This window comes from Aquarana catesbeiana, linkage group LG06, assembly GCF_042186555.1.
Source record: "Aquarana catesbeiana isolate 2022-GZ linkage group LG06, ASM4218655v1, whole genome shotgun sequence".
Lineage (NCBI taxonomy): Eukaryota > Metazoa > Chordata > Amphibia > Anura > Ranidae > Aquarana > Aquarana catesbeiana.
In genome coordinates this window covers 262940358-262956737 of record NC_133329.1, presented here as the reverse complement: position 1 = coordinate 262956737, position 16380 = coordinate 262940358, and the positions used below count along the sequence as shown (strand labels likewise).

General features: G+C 43.6%; 1 protein-coding gene across 4 annotated transcripts in view; it reads right to left on the bottom strand.

The window, feature by feature from the left end:
* ICA1L (islet cell autoantigen 1 like) overlaps window positions 1-16380 on the bottom strand; it is a 194056-nt gene that overhangs the window by 86319 nt on the left and 91357 nt on the right. For all 4 annotated transcript variants that reach the window (XM_073633283.1, XM_073633282.1, XM_073633281.1 and 1 more), the window contains exons 9-10: window positions 3299-3383; window positions 2379-2438 (exon numbers count right to left, since the gene is read on the bottom strand). In XM_073633283.1, coding sequence (XP_073489384.1) covers window positions 2379-2438; window positions 3299-3383 — 145 coding nt within the window. The remainder of the gene's footprint in view (window positions 1-2378; window positions 2439-3298; window positions 3384-16380) is intronic.

Sequence of the window (16380 nt, the reverse complement as noted above, 5' to 3'; positions counted from 1 at the left end):
ACAAGACAAAATATGAATGAGCAACACAAAAAGGCATAAAAAAAAACAAAAAAAAAACAAACAACAAAAAACACACAACTCTGCAAAAATAGCTCAAAACTGTGGAGGTTATTTACTAAAACTGAAGCGTGCAAAATCTGGTGCAGCTCTGCATAGAAACCAATCAGCTTCCAGGTTTTATTGCCAGAGTTTAATTGAACAAGCTGAAGTTAGAAGCTGATTGGCTACTATGCACAGTTACACCAGATTCTGAGTGCACCAGTTTTAGTAAATCCCCCCTGTGATCTCATTTAAAATTACCTATACTTGTACATGGCTTTGCAGTCGTTAGCAGAGTGCTTTTAACCACCCGAAAGGTGTTAAAAGAGCCCAAAAAGCGCCGCAGCTGAAGCGCTTTGGCAGTGCTGCTCATTAATTTCAATAGGCAGGGTGGTTTAGGAGCGGCGCATACACCGATCCCGCACCAAAGATGCTGCTTGCACTCAGGCTTTCACACTGGGATTGCAGGTGAGGCAATTTTCTAGCGCTAAAGCGTCTGAAAAACGCCTCAGTGTGAAAGTAGCCTAATGCCGTGTACATATGATCGGACTTTTTGACAGCAAAGGTCCGACGGAACGAATCCGTCGGACAATTCGAATGTGTGTGGGCTTCATCGGACCTTTTTTGTCGAAAAATCTGACGGAATTTAGAAATAGAACATGTTTCAAATCTTTCCGATGGACTCGAGTCCTATCGAAAAATCAGTTCGCCTGTATGCTAGTCCGACAGACCAAAAACGACGCAAGGGCAGCTATTGGCTACTGGCTATGAACTTCCTTATTCTAGTCCAGTCGTACGTCATCATGTTCGAATCAGTCGGACTTTGGTGTGATCGTGTGTAGGCAAGTCCGTTTCGGCGGAACTCCATCGAAAAGTCCTTCGGAGTTCAGTCCGTCGAAAAGTCCACTCGTGTGTATGCGGCATAAGTGTGATCGGTTCACATATGTGTAGCCACAGGTTAGGGCCTGGGGTCTGATGAGTGTCTGTCTACTGGTCCAGGTGCAATTCAGGTCTGACTTTATGCCTGAATTTGCACCACTCAAACACGCACAGAACCCTTTTACAATACGCTCCATGGCCGCCCCAAACCTGTGTGAACCGGCTCCATTGAGAGCCGGTCACACTCGCCTGTCATGCGAATTGGTGACTCCCTGCATCCAATTTGCACATATGTGAACCCAGCATAAAAGGTGCAAAAATGTTACCCAATCTGGCAATTGGCAGGCAAATCAGGAAAAGATATGTGAATAACCCCTAAAAAAACCTAGCAAACATTCTTTGACTGAGCCTTCTCAGGAGGAGAGTTGTTTGGCTGTGATACATTTTTTCAGCCAATTGATATAATCTCCCAAGATAGCCTAGTGCTGGTAAAGTCCTAAGATTAGCCCTAACAGAGAAAGCGGAATCCAAATATGAAACCCAATACGAGAGACGCGACTGCAACAGAACAACTGAAGTTCACAATGTACCAAGCCAAATAAAATATTTTACACTTTACCTGTGTTCATTTTCTGTTTAGACAAAATCAATAAAAAAAAAAACAAAAAAAAAAAAACACACACACACACACACACACACACACAAACCCCACACATGCAAGAGCAATTTCATTATAGGATAACTCCCTGGAAATCCAAATATTAAGTGTGGCACTAAGAAAGGCGTGTTTTCTAAATCTACATTTAGCTCTGTTTAAAACTTTTAGTAGTACATTGGATATCTTTAGTCTAGTTATTTACTGGGCCCTTCTGTGTGTATATCCCTTTTCTTTTATAAGGTTTGACCTCATACAAATCTAAGAAGAAATTCTCTATACTGAGATGGATACATACAGTATGTCTTGATGTCATTGTTAATGATACTTTAAATGTGTAAAGTGACATTCTCTCCTTAAAGCGATACGGTCACCTTGCCCATGCAGGGTAAAGTAACAGTGTCTTTGTAAACCCTCCTCCCCAGTTATATTCACTTACTTACTTACTAGTGCTCCCTCACTACTCTTACCATGCAGCCGACGATGACGCTCAGTAATTTTTAAGTGGGGGGATATGTGACCTCATCCCAAGTTACAGTGCCAAAGTTTGGTAGCCAATTGCTGAGCCCAAACACTGTTACATGACTTTGGGAAAGATGTCACCGTTCCCCTTGATACCAACATCTTGGATTTCAGTGCAGGCTGCAGAGGAGGCAGGGGCGCCGAGGTAGTGCTGGTAATGTGTGCGAGTATAATAGGGGCCCTTTACGAAGACACTGCCACTATACCCTGCATTTTAACTGGCAGATTGGAGACACTAATGATTTTTGTTGTTCTTCTTAACACATCTTACAAGTGAACTTACCCTCTTGAAAAGCAGCTTTTTCAGTAACATCAAAATCAAAAAGATTCCCATTCACATTACCTATGATTAAAAACAAAAAGATGCTAGTTTTTCTATAATGTACATTCATCTTGTAAGATAACAATGAAAATTCCAGTAAGCAAGTGTTCACATGACTCCATTATAATGTAAATAAAGTGTCAGGGACAAAGTGTTAAAGATCGAAATGTTGATCCTCTGTGATTGTTCCTCGCCTTACAGGAAGTATACCTGCCACATATAGAAAGAGTTAGACACATTAAGGTCAAGGTTCTACAAAGCAGCGGGGGGGGGGGGGGGGGGGGAGAAGGCAGGATGATAGAAGGAAAATTTAAGCGGTTGGTGGCACTACCATTAAAGAATATTGCACTTATTTTGGAGTCTGTACTTGCTTTGTGCTTGCAAGTTATTGTTCTACTTACATTCACAAGCAGGATTCCTAAATAGGTTTCCTGACAAACAGAACTTGCATGAATACACTATGGCAGCAGTCACACGGGTGATTTGGCTTGATGTGAATTGCAGTGGCAGGAATCTTCTGATTCCTGCTGCTGTGAGTGGCTAGCTGCAGCCACCAATCTCGTTCACTATAATCACAGGTCGCCAGCAGCTGCAGCTATCCTCAGAGCCAGCGATTACCTGTGATAATCGCTACTGGATGCACACAGTGTCTCCAATTACCTGCAGCGATCACTGCAGGTAATTCCTGGCTGTGTGGACAGCCTGGAATAGCTGTGGCCACCGGTGACCTGTCATTATAGTGAATGGGATCAGCAGCCACAGTTAGGCTCCCATAGCAGCAGCTGCAATGTGCACCAGGCTAAAATGCCCATGTGAACATGGCCTTAGATGCAAATACAACAGTAATTTTAAAATGATAAAATTAAACAATATACACTTACTGGAATTTGCTTCTTGGTTGCTCGTCATTTCCCCTTCTTGTCCATTTTTGCTTGTGTTGCCTGTATATTCCTGCTGCTTGGTAGGCTGAAATAAATATCACATAAAATGGCAGATAAAGATCAGCACATCATTATTCATTCATTATACCATGGTCTTCTGATACGCCCAGTATTACGCAACTGATTGGAGATTAGAATCTGGAATACCAAAAATACAGCCCGAATTGCATTGAAATGCTTGAACAATTCTCTATTGTTTGTGCAGACCAAAGTGTGACTTTTACTGTCTAGATCATCATTTTCTAATTAGTAAGAGGATTTTAAGCAAAGAGAAGTGAATAGAAATATTAAATAGCTTAAACATTGATCAGCCATAACATTATGACCACCGACAGGTAAAGTGAATAACACAGATTATCTTGTGCCAATGGCACCTGAACGTGGGTGGGTTATTTTGGGCAGCAAGTGAATATGTTGTCCCTGAAGTTGATGTATTGAGAGCAGAAGAAATGGACAAGTGTAAGGTTTTGAGCGACTTTGACAAGGGCCAAATTGTAATGGCTAGACCACTGGGTCAGAACAACTGTAAAACTGCATCTCTTGTGGAACGATCCCGGTCTGCATGGTCCAAGGAAGGAAAACTGGTGAACCAGCAACAGGGTCATGGGCAGATATAACCAAAAACACCTGAGCCGCAACAATCCCTATGGCTGCCAAACCAAACAGTATTCAAACTACAATACTTATGCATGCATATATTTACACAGCGCTTGTGTATACCATATGATTACTGTGCTTCAAAATACTAATATTCAATCACAACATGATAAAGAGTTCATTATATAAAAGTGATTCAATAAACAAAATGTCCAGTTTAAAAATTAAACATTTAAAAAATGCTTTGTGCCGTGTTTCTTTAGGTCCTCATGCAGTGATTATGAACATAAAATTCTCTCTGCGTCACCATCTTCACTCTTGAGAACTCATCAGATTCCTATGACCCCTTATACCAGTGGGTCATGAGGTGTTTTTACCCCCTCTGGGATACTTGGAGACCAGGACCAGAGCTGCAGCTTTATTCCCTGTATTCTCTCCATGTACCACAAAGTAAATAGTAAATAAAGAAGTCTGCGCTAGAGGTATACAGAAGACAGCTAGCAATAGGTCTACATACAAAACCCAACTGAAACAAACAATAACGTGCAGCTCCTCTATACAAACACACACATTATATAAAATCTGTGTATATGAATTATATGTAAAGCAATAAAGTCCTATTAACTGTGATGCTATATTAAATCAAAAAAGTCCCAGAATAAAGTGTATTCTATCGAGAATTTTTTTTTTATATCAGTGAGAAAAAAATGGGGGGGGGGGGGGAGAAGGGGCATCTCCCAGTGTCCAAAGAAAACCTTCCACTTTGAATCTTAAGCACACCACCATTTGTGCTAAGTGCTAATAATGCACTTACCAGAGTCTATGCCTCCATTTCCAGGGATCGGAATTGGCGGGCACCTTAGTAACTGGATTTGAATTGCTGTTTTTATATGCCACGTTACCCTTTTGGATGTATGCGATTCTATGTGGATCCTTTACATTTTATTAAAATTACAACACTATATGAGACCCTCAGCTGTAGCGAGTACCCTCTTTCCATACAACCCTTGTATGCACAGTGTGAGGCTTCCCTCTGGCAAACAGAACTTTGGACACCTGTAGACCTATCTAGCAGTTAGATGGTCAGGTACGAGAGGCTGGGATATTGAAGCACTGCTTGCTGCTAATGGCAGCATAGAATCTGGTGAGAACATTATTAGCATTGAGCACAAGTGGTGGTGTGTTAAGACTCAAGGTTGAAGGTTTTCTGTGGACACTGGAAGACAGCCCCCCCCCCCTTTTTTTTATCATTGATATAAAAAAAATTCTCATTGTAATACACTTCATTCTGGAACTTTTTTGATTCAATATACAGTTGAGCTCATAAGTTTACATACCCTGGCAGAATTTATTATTTCTTGACCATTTTTCAGAGAATATGAATGATGACACAAAAACTTTTCTTTCACTCATGGTTAGTGTTTGGCTAAAGCCATTTATTATCAACTGTGTTTACTCTTTTTAAATCATCATGACAACAGAAGCTACCTAAATGACCCTGATCAAAAGTTCTCATACCCCAGTTCTTAATACAGTGTATTGCCCACTGTATCATCAAAAATACAGCTTGAAGTCTTGTGGCATTTGTGGATAAGGCTCTTTATCTTCTCAGACGGTAAAGCTGCGCATTCCTCTTGGCAAAAAGCCTCCAGTTCCTGTAAATTATTGGGCTGTCTTGCATGAACTGCACGTTTGAGATCTCCCTAGAGTGGCTCAATGATATTGAGGTCAGGAGACTGAGATGGCCACTCCAGAACCTTCACATTATTCTGCTGTAGCCAATGACAGGTCCACTTGGCCTTGTGTTTTGGATCAGTCATGTTGGAATGTCCAATTATGTCCCATGCGCAGCTTCCTGGCTGATGAATGCAAATGTTCCTCCAGTATTTTTTGATAACATACTGCATTCATCTTGCCATCAATTTTGACCAAATTTCATGTGCCTTTGTAGCTCACACTTCCCCAAAACATCAGTGATCCACCTCCGTGTTTCACGGTAGGAATGGTTTACCTTTCATCATAGGCCTTGTTGACTCCTCTCCAAATGAAAAGTTTATGGTTGTGGCCAAAAAGCTCAATTTTGGTCTCATCACTCCAAATGACTTTGTGCCAGAAGGTTTGAGGCTTGTCTCTGTGCTGTTTGGCGTATTGTAAGCGGGATACTTTGTGGCATTTGCGTAGTGTGGCTTTCTTCTGGCGACTCGACCATGCAGCCCTTCTTTCTTCAAGTGCCTCCTTATTGTGCATCTTGAAACAGCCACACCACATGTTTTCAGAGAGTCCTGTATTTTACCTGAAGTTATTTGTGGGTTTTTCTTTGCATCCCGAACAATTTTCCTGGCAGTTGTGGCTGGAATTTTAGCTGGTCTACCTGACCGTGGTTTGGTTTCAACAGAACCCCTCATTTTCCACTTCTTGATTAGAGTTTGAACACGGTCGATTGGCATTCTCAATTCCTTGGATATCTTTTTATATCCCTTTCCTGTTTTATACAGTTCAACTACCTTTTCCCACAGATCCTTTGACAATTCTTTTGCTTTCCCCATGACTCAGAATCCAGAAACGTCAGTGCAGCACTGGATGGAAGATGCAAGGGTCTGTCAGGAGTCCAGAAACTCCAGATCACCGGTGAGGATGGTTACCTTTAATAGCCATTCAAACCCCTGTGTGTCAACTTGTGTGCATGTTATCAGGCCAAAATCACTTTTGTAAACTTTTGATCATTTAGGTAGTTTCTGTTGTGGTTATGATTTAGAAACACAGTTGATTGATAATAAATGGCTTCCGCTCCACTGGAGAAGTACCACTCCCCCACGGTTAAAGAATGGATACAGCGGGTTGATAGAACAGCTGAGATGGAAAATCTCATACACTAAGCCAGAGACAATCCGACAAAGTACAGGGAAACCTGGGCATGCTGGACACAATTTAGAAAGTCGACGGAAGCTAACAGTCCAATACTGCCTCATCCTCTACCACCTAGAGCTATCCGTAGCTGAAACTAATAACCACACCATGGACCTCCGCCCTCTCCTCTCTTTCCCACCCCACTCTACCACCAATCATTCCTATATACTCGGTATGTTGAACAACTGTTATTAACCCTCTAAACAGTGGCCCTCGCGGCTTCTGCAGAAAGGTAAACAGCCCTGGAGGGCTTTTAGAGACAGACTCCTCCTACCACACCTAGTCTTCTTAAAGCCTGGGTTCCAACTACCTAATGATTGGGCTCACACACACAAAACGGTATACCAACCGGACTTGAACCATTTATGTACCTACTTACACCCCCCCCCCCAGTCACAGTCAGATCCCTTAAGGGGTTATCGGGGCGGGGGTTATTGCTGTCGGCATACATCTATCCATGGTACAGAGCCCACCACACGCGAATACCCCTACCCCCCCAATACGGAGAAACACAGAGTACCTCCTATCCACGTTCGTCTTGACCACGGTACCCACACAGAGAAACAGACAAATTTGTCTAAGATAGGTCAAGTCCAATGCATAGATCAGGGAAGCTGACAAAATGTAGACCTACAGAGATCCCATTGTTATTTGCATTATAGATGTTCCATTGGTTTCATTGGACAACTGTATATTGTACTCTATTTTTGTGATTACTGTAAACCTGTAAAACTTTAATAAAATGTATTTAAAAAAAATAAATAAAATGGTTTCAGCCAAACACTAACCATAAGTGAAAGAAAAGTTTGTGTTATAAGTCATATTCTCTAAAAAATGCCCAAAAGTTAATAGGACTTTATTGCTTTACATATGATTCATATGCAGGTCTCTCTCACACATACATATACACAGCGGGTGAAATAAGTATTGAACACGTCACCATTTTTCTAGGTAAATTTATTTCTAAAAAGGTGCTATTGACATGAAATTTTCACCACATGACGGTAACAACCCATGCAATCCATACAAAGAAACCAAAACAAATACGTTCAGAAATTAAGTTGTGTAATTAAATGGAGACGTGTTCAATACTTCTTCTACCTGCTCTGTGTGTGTGTATATACGCCCTGTTCCAAATTATTATGCAAATTCTATTTCAGTGTCACAAAGATTAAATATTTTGTTTTTCAGTTTAACTCATGGATGGCACTGTGTCTCAGGGCTCTTTTGATCACTGAAAACAATCTCAGACACCTGTGATAATTAGATTGCCAGGTGAGCCCAATTAAAGGAAAAACTACTAAAGGAGGGTGTTCCACATTATTAAGCAGAGCACTATTTTTAAGCAATATGGGGAAGAAAAAGGATCTCTCTGCTGCCGAAAAGAGTGAAATAGTTCAATGCCTTGGATGAGGTATGAAAACATTAGATATTTCACAAAAACGTAAGCGTGATCATCGCACTATTAAGAGATTTGTGGCTGATTCAGAGCACAGACGGGTTTTGTGCAGATAAAGGCACATTGAGGAAGATTTCTGCCAGATCCATGCATCGGATCAAGAGAGCAGCTGCTAAAATACCATTACATAGCAGCAAACAGATATTTGAAGCTGCTGGTGCCTCTGGAGTCCCACAGACATCAAGGTGTAGAGTCCTCCAGAATCTTGCAACTGTGCATAAACCTTCCATTTCGGCCACCACTAACCAATGCTCACAAGCAGAAATGGCTGCATTGGGCAGAAAAATACATGAAGACTAATTTTCAAACAGTCCTGTTCACTGATGAGTGCCGTGCAACCCTGGATGGTCCAGATGGATGGAGTAGTGGATGGTTGGTGGACGGCCACCCTGTTCCAACAAGGCTGTGACGTCAGCAAGGCGGTGGTGGAGTCATATTTTGGGCCAGAATCATGGGAAGAGAGCTGGTCGGCCTCTTTATGGTCCCCAAAGGTGTAAAGATGATCTCTGCAAAGTATGTGGAGTTCCTGACTGACCACTTCCTTCCCTGGTACAGAAGGAAGAACTATGCTTTCCGTAATAAAATCATCTTCATGCATGACAATGCACCATCTCATGCTGCAAAGAATACCTGTGCATCAATGGCTGCTATGGGGATAAAAGGAGAGAAAGTCATGGTGTGGCCTCCATCCTTCCCTGACCCCAATCCTATTGAGAACCTTTGGAGCATCCTCAAGCAAAAGATCTATGAGCACGGGAGGCAGTTCACATCCAAGCAGCAGCCCTTGGAGGCTATTCTGACATCTTGCAAACAAATTCAAGCAGAAACTGTCCAAAAACTCACAAGTTCAATGGATGCAAGACTTGTGAAGCTGCTATCAAATAAGGGGTCCTATGTTAAAATGTAACATGACCTGTTAAAATGTTTAAAAAGTTAAAATGTTGTTCAAAGTTTAATTGAAATAGCTTTTGATTTCAGCAAATATGCTGCAAACACAACAAATGACAATTTTAAGTTCTTTACAACCTATAAAGTGTTTTGAAACTTACTGTGTGTAATAATTTGGAACAGTGCATTGTAAGTTTTTTATTTTGAAAAATAAAAACTGTTATCATTAGGAGTAGGGATGAGCTTCGAGTTTGAGTCGAACTCATGTTCGACTTGAACATCGGCTGTTCGCCAGTTCGCTGAATAGCGAACAATTTGGGGTGTTCGCGGCAAATTCGAAAGCCGCGGAACACCCTTTAAAAGTCTATGGGAATAGAATGGGGAATATGGGAAATCAAAAGTGCTAATTTTAAAGAATTATGTTATTGTCATAAAAAGTGTTTGGAGACCTGAGTCCTGCCCCAGGGGACATGGATCAATGCAAAAAAAAGTTTTAAAAATGGCCGTTTTTTTCAGGAGCAGTGATTTTAATAATGCTTAAAGTGAAACAATAAAGGGGGGGCGTGGTCTGGACATGGCCGAGTAGAGACGTGCTTCCACAGAGCTCCCATTCTCTCCTCACCCATCTTGGCTTCTATCGCTCTATTTCTACAGAATGCTCGCATCCAAGAAGCGGGCTTACAGGAGGAATAAAAAGAGGACCAGCCCAGCCATCAGCACCCCCGCTATAGGGGATATTCAGAGACTTTTTGAGAGATCGCGTTCTGGCTCCCCAGAGCTCAAGATGGCGGAACCGCGTGGCTCCTGTTCCCAAACACCAGACCTCATGGTGGATCCCGCTTCTTCAGAGGGATCCCGGAGCCAGATACTATACTATAGCTCCTCCGTGACTACAGCTACAGATCCGGGAAGCACCCCTCACCTACTGATCACGTTTGGGGCTGATGCGGAGCTGAAGGCCATCCTGCAGGCTCTCCCGACGAGGGCGGATATTGAGGCCTTAGTAGGAAGAGTTGAAGCCGCTCACAGGAAGGAGATCCAAGCAGTCAAACAAGACGTACAAGCCCTGAACACGCGCTTAACAACAGGTGAATCGTCTCTAGCGACTCTAGAACAGAGAGTCACGACCCTTGAAACCCAGCAAAGAGATCAGTCTGCCACTGCAGTGGAGCTCCAGCTGCGCATGGAGGAGATGGAGGACCGGAGCCGAAGGAATAACTTGCGGCTCCGGGGCCTACCGGAAGCCACAGGCCCTGCGGACTTGCTTGCCACGGTTACAGATATTTTTAGAAGGGTGGCGGGCGCCCACCTACCCAAGCAGATAGAGGTGGATCGGGTCCATAGAGCCCTGGGCCCTCGCTCGACTGGCCCAGCCAGACCTCGGGACGTGATATGTCGCCTACATCATTATATACATAAAGAGGCCATCGCTCGTGGAGCCTGGGAATCTGGTGAGCTAGAGTTCGACGGCGCAATTGTGAAGCTCCTTCCTGACATCTCCAGGCCGACGCTACCTCGATGCTCCATCCTGAAACCCCTGCTGGATCTAGCCAGACGCTGCAACGCTATCGATGGGGCTTCCTGCTGTCGGTCACCTTCCACAAAGATCAGAGGTCATTTCTCCTGCAATCACCGGAGACCCTACCTGCCCTCTTCGACTTCCTAGGAGCAGATCCGATCGTCATTCTCAACTGGCTGGACTATCTTCCACGGGCTCCAGGTCGCCTAAATGCAACGAGGATCCAGGCCCCGAGGCCACAGAGGCCGCAAAGAAGCGGGCACCGCCCTCGTTCTCTATCCCAAGACGAGATCCGGGAAACGTGAGTTGATCTATCTGTCCCCCTCACACCATTACTTTGGCACTTGTAGCCCGTTTAGACCCCTGCCCCACATGGCTACCTGGTTACCAGTTTGGAGTACCGTTAAGTACCTCCTCTGTGCACTTCTCCCTGATATTGCCTGCCGCTAGAGACTCCCACCTCATCTCCTTCTCACCTCACCTGACTCTCACAACCTTGCGACCCGGATCACCCCACTATGTCGAGACGTCGGCCGGCGTACTCTATGCCCTGCAGTGCCCATGCTCACCCCCCTCAAATGTTTGGAGCACAGGGGACCCCCATTTGCTTCACTTCCCCATCAGTTTCTGATCTCACGGAATGGTGTCTATACATCATAGACCATACAGCAAAATGGAACTTACATCCCCTGACAGAAACCAGCGGACATGGGTCACGCTCCAGAAGACGCAATATCTTCAGCATGCTGTTACTACAGACCCTACTGTTAGTACTCACAAGCTTCTAAGCGGATGGGAAAGTGAGATAGCTGTCTTGAGTTACGTGAGAATCTTTATGTTTAAGTTGAGATAGTAGCGTGGGCAATGCTGTTTATCTAAGAGTCCATATGGTGACAGTATTTCAGGGCTCATTTATGGGTAGCTCGATTGGTGCATGTGGGGTCTAATAAGTTTACTGCTGATGTGAGGGGGTATGATATATTTGTCATTTACACGTATACATGGTGCTGATACATTTTACTGGGGGGGGGGGGCCTCAGCTGCGAGCTCAGCTCTTTCCGCCAACCCCTGAGTCCTGTATCGCAGCACTCTCAATGATAAATCCACCACCTTCACTAGTGTGGAGGTGGAGATCAGTTTAATATATTTACTAAACCCGCAAGATGTTCACTTGCTGCGCTGTACCACCGAGATGCCGTTGGTGTCTGAGAGATGCAGAGGTGAACATCTGGTTATATGAAAAATTAATATTAATGTATGTTCAACGAGTTTTATTCCTGTTCCTTTAGTTATAGTTTATTATTTTTGCTTCTATTGTTTGACCAGGATGGGTGGGAGACCCGGGTTCTCACCTACAGGTATTGTCTGCCCGCACCCCACATAGGCCATTGTATACATCCGGTACCCCGGTGTTGTATACACTTTAAGTTTGTAAAAACTCATTCGATCAGTTTGAAATCCTAGTGGTGACAGTTCGGCTGGACTCTCAGTCACTGTCCCCGTATTTCTTACCCCTCCCCTACTTTAACCCTTTCTTTTCCCTATCCTCACCTTTTCTTACCCCCTTCCCCACAGCCTCTGTAGGGTCCTTTGCTACTCACCTTTTCTATCTTAAGACATGGCGGTAGACTCCACTAAGGTGACCTCCCTTAACGCTAAGGGATTGAATACTCCCGAGAAGAGAAGTATGCTGCTCCACGACCTTAAAAAAAATCACACACTGATATTGACTTCATACAGAAGACACACTTTAAACCGGATAAATCCCCTGTACTGCAGAATAGATCTTTCCCCCAAATATACCATTCTACTAACTGCAATTCCAAATCCAGGGGAGTGTCCATATTGATCTCCAGCAAGCTGCCCTGGCAATGCCAGGATGTGTCAGCGGACCCCGAGGGACGTTTTCTGTTCCTTAAGGGTCTGGTGGGTGAAATACAGCTCACATGTGCAACATTGTATGCTCCTAACGAACACCAGGACAGTTTTCTCAGACATACTATAGATAAGCTGATGGAATATAAAGAAGGCCAGCTAATTCTAGGGGGAGACTTTAATGTTCCGCTGATTCCCTCACTAGACACTTCATCTGGTAGCTCCTACTACCCACCATCGCATAGGAAAGCATAGCACAGACCCTACATAAGGCCCACCTGACCGATGTGTGGCGACTCCATCACTCAGGGGAGAGGGACTATACCTTCTATTCATCTCCACATAAGGTATACTCCAGGATCGACCTCTTTCTAATGCCCCATGACCAGCTACACCTTGTGAGCTCTACATCACTAGGTCAGATCACATGGTCAGACCATGCTCACGTATATCTTACATACACCCTCACTGAGAGGCCTTCACCCAGATCTCTTTTTTGGCATCTAAACGAGAGTCTCTTACAAATCCCTGAGGTACTGGAGGATGTGACTAAAGAAACAGACCTCTATTTCAGAGAGAACGATATACAGGACTGCGATCCTGGAATATTGTGGGAGGCACATAAATGCTTCCTTCGTGGGATACTAATTAAACATGGGGCAACTATCAAAAAGAAAAGAAATGAACAACTCACCAGACTTCTCTCCGCTTTGACCAATATCAAAGCACAACATAAAAACTCCCCCACTCAGGAACTTGAGACGAAACTGAGGACTTTGCGCACTCAAATCACAGACTTGTTACAATACAAAGCAAAGGCAGCCTTACAGTTTTGTCGCAAGATGACCTATGAGTCAGGAGATAAGTGCGGGAAACTTTTGGCCAAGTCAGTCAAAGAAATCAAATCCTCTTCATACATTCCGCAGATCACCACCCCTGACGGCCAGAGAGCCACTTTTCCGACACAAATATCAAAGGGATTCGAGGACTTCTATTCAGGCTTATATAATCTACCTAGCTCCCCCTCCACTCAGGCAAATATTGACCAATATATCTCAGACTCCCAAATTCTTTCACTACCAGCAGAAACCCAGACGTTATTAGACGAACCAATAACTTTAGAAGAATTGCAAACAGCGGTGAACTCCATGAAAGTAGGTAAAGCCCCAGGCCCGGACGGATACACTGCCCAATATTATAAGACCTTTCTTCCAATTCTAGGCCCACATATGGTGGCATTTTTCAACGCTCTAGGAACCGATTCCAATTTTCCCAGTGAAACTCTTAAAGCCCATATCTCCCTGATTCACAAAGAAGGGAAGGATCCAGGTCTATGCGGAAGCTATAGACCCATCTCCCTTTTAAATGTGGACCTCAAATTATTCTCGAAAATAATAGCAACCAGGTTAGCACAACACCCCCAAACCCTAATACACCTAGACCAGGTCGGGTTCATTTCCACTAGAGAAGCGAGGGACAATACCATCAAGGTCCTCAACCTCCTCCAAGTAGCGAATGCCAATAAAATCCACTGTGTATTTGTAAGTAAGGACGCCGAAAAGGCTTTTGACAGGGTGAACTGGAGCTACATGTTCTCAGTTCTCCATCATATTGGCCTAGGAGACAAGATGCTGAGATGGATTAGTAGCATATACTCAAATCTCTCAAGTGAAAGTTAATGGAGTACTCTCAAGCCCCTTCCCCATCAAAAATGGAACAAGACAAGGGTGTCCTTTATCCCCCTTCTCTTTGCCCTTTCCCTTGAACCTTTTTATTGTACTATCAGATCGAATCTGGATATCACAGGTCTCCAAGTGGGTAGCTCCCACTGCAAAATATCAGCATATGCTGACGACCTGCTATTCTCCTTAACAAATCCTAGAATCTCTCTTCCAAATCTCCTGCGAGAATTCAAAGCCTATGGGGCAATTTCACATCTAAAGATAAACTTTTCTAAGTCCGAGGCAATGGGCATAGCAGTTCCCCCTCACACCTTACTTGAACTGCAATCCAGCTTCCGCTTTAAGTGGACTGATATTGCTCTAAAATATCTGAGTACGAAGATCCCTCCTGACATAACACGAACGTTCGAACTTCATTCCCCCCCCCTATTGACAAAGACCCGAGCCCTATTAGAAAAATGGCATACAGGTTTCCATTCCTGGTTCGGGAGATGTAACCTCCTTAAAATGAGTATATTACCGAAATTCATTTATCTCATTCAAGCCCTTCCTATCCATATTCCACCTTCTTTTTTTAAACAGATCCATTCACTCTTCACCAGATTTGTATGGGCACACAAAAAACCCCGTTTACGTTGATCGCAGATGACACTCTCCAAAACAACATGGAGGATTAGCACTACCTGACATACGACTATACTACCTAGCCTCACATTTAGGGCGCATACTTGATTGGAGGAGAAATAAAACATCTAAACTGTGGGTACAACTTGAACAATCCCAAACTTACATACCATTAGGGGGCGCGCTGTGGTGCTATGGTGATCTCCCCCATGGGCTGAAGTCTCACCCATTAATAGGTACCACTTTGAGGCATAGCCACCAAATTGCCTTCCACACATCTCTCACGTCAAAAAATTCACCTCTGTTTCCTATACTGGGCAACCCAAACTTCGACCCGGGCTTACGTTCTGCGGCATACACCTCCCTCAGAGACTCAGGCAGTGACCATGCAGCTAAGTTTATCAGTGGAGGGAAATGGCCATCCATCTCAGATCTGTCTAACCCAGCAGGGGCCTACCATCTCCCTTTCTGGAAAGCAGTACAACTACATCAATTTCTGCACTCCCTCCCCAGGCCACAAGACTTCGCGCGAGAACAAACGCCGTTTGAAGACCTTTGTTCGGAGGATGGATCGTTAGCCCATATCTCTCAAACCATATTCAAATCATATTCAAACCATGGATCGTTACCATATTCTCTCAAACCTTTCCTCGATCCCCATCAAGACATATAAGAAATCACTTGTACGTCATTTACTCAATGCAGCAGAGGGGTGCATCCCCCTCCTGTGGAAACAAAGCCTCCCCCCCAGCTATAGCATTGTGGCTGCGGAGAGTGGAGGAAATTAAGAAAATGGAAGATTTGATCTTCACTGCACAACATAAACAAGAGGTCCACAAGCAGACCTGGGATATTTGGAACATCTTCATTTATTCTGATGAAGGACAGCACTTACTAGGATCTTAATCCATCTTTCTACAACTATTAGGGCCGCACCCCCCTCTTTTTTGATAATTCACCAACTCAGCTACCGCCATGTCTTCCCCTTTTCCTCCTTTCTCTCCTTTCTTCCCCCTTTTCATTTCTTACCTTTCCCTTCTCTTTTTTTCTATTACCTCATTGAATTTTTGCCTTCCCATTCTTAAGAAAAGTTGAAAAAGTAGGTGAGGAACACCCCGATATTGTGATACTTATAACTAACATTGATCTTAACAAAGGTGTATTTTATCAGAGATAAACACATGTTCTATAGTTTCATGCTTGCACGTGTAATGTACATTGTCTTGAGCATATTTTACCTCTGCAAAGACATTGTAACCAAGTTTGTAATCTCACTAATGGTTGTACTTTGGGGCCCTCACCCCTGCTTGGAGTTAAATAAACTTTATATTTGAAAAAAAAAAAAGTGAAACAATAAAAGTGTAATATCCCTTTAAATTTCGTACCTGGGGGATGTCTATAGTATGCCTGTAAAGGGGCGCATGTTTCCCGTGTTTAGAACAGTCTGACAGCAAAATGAAATTTCAAAGGA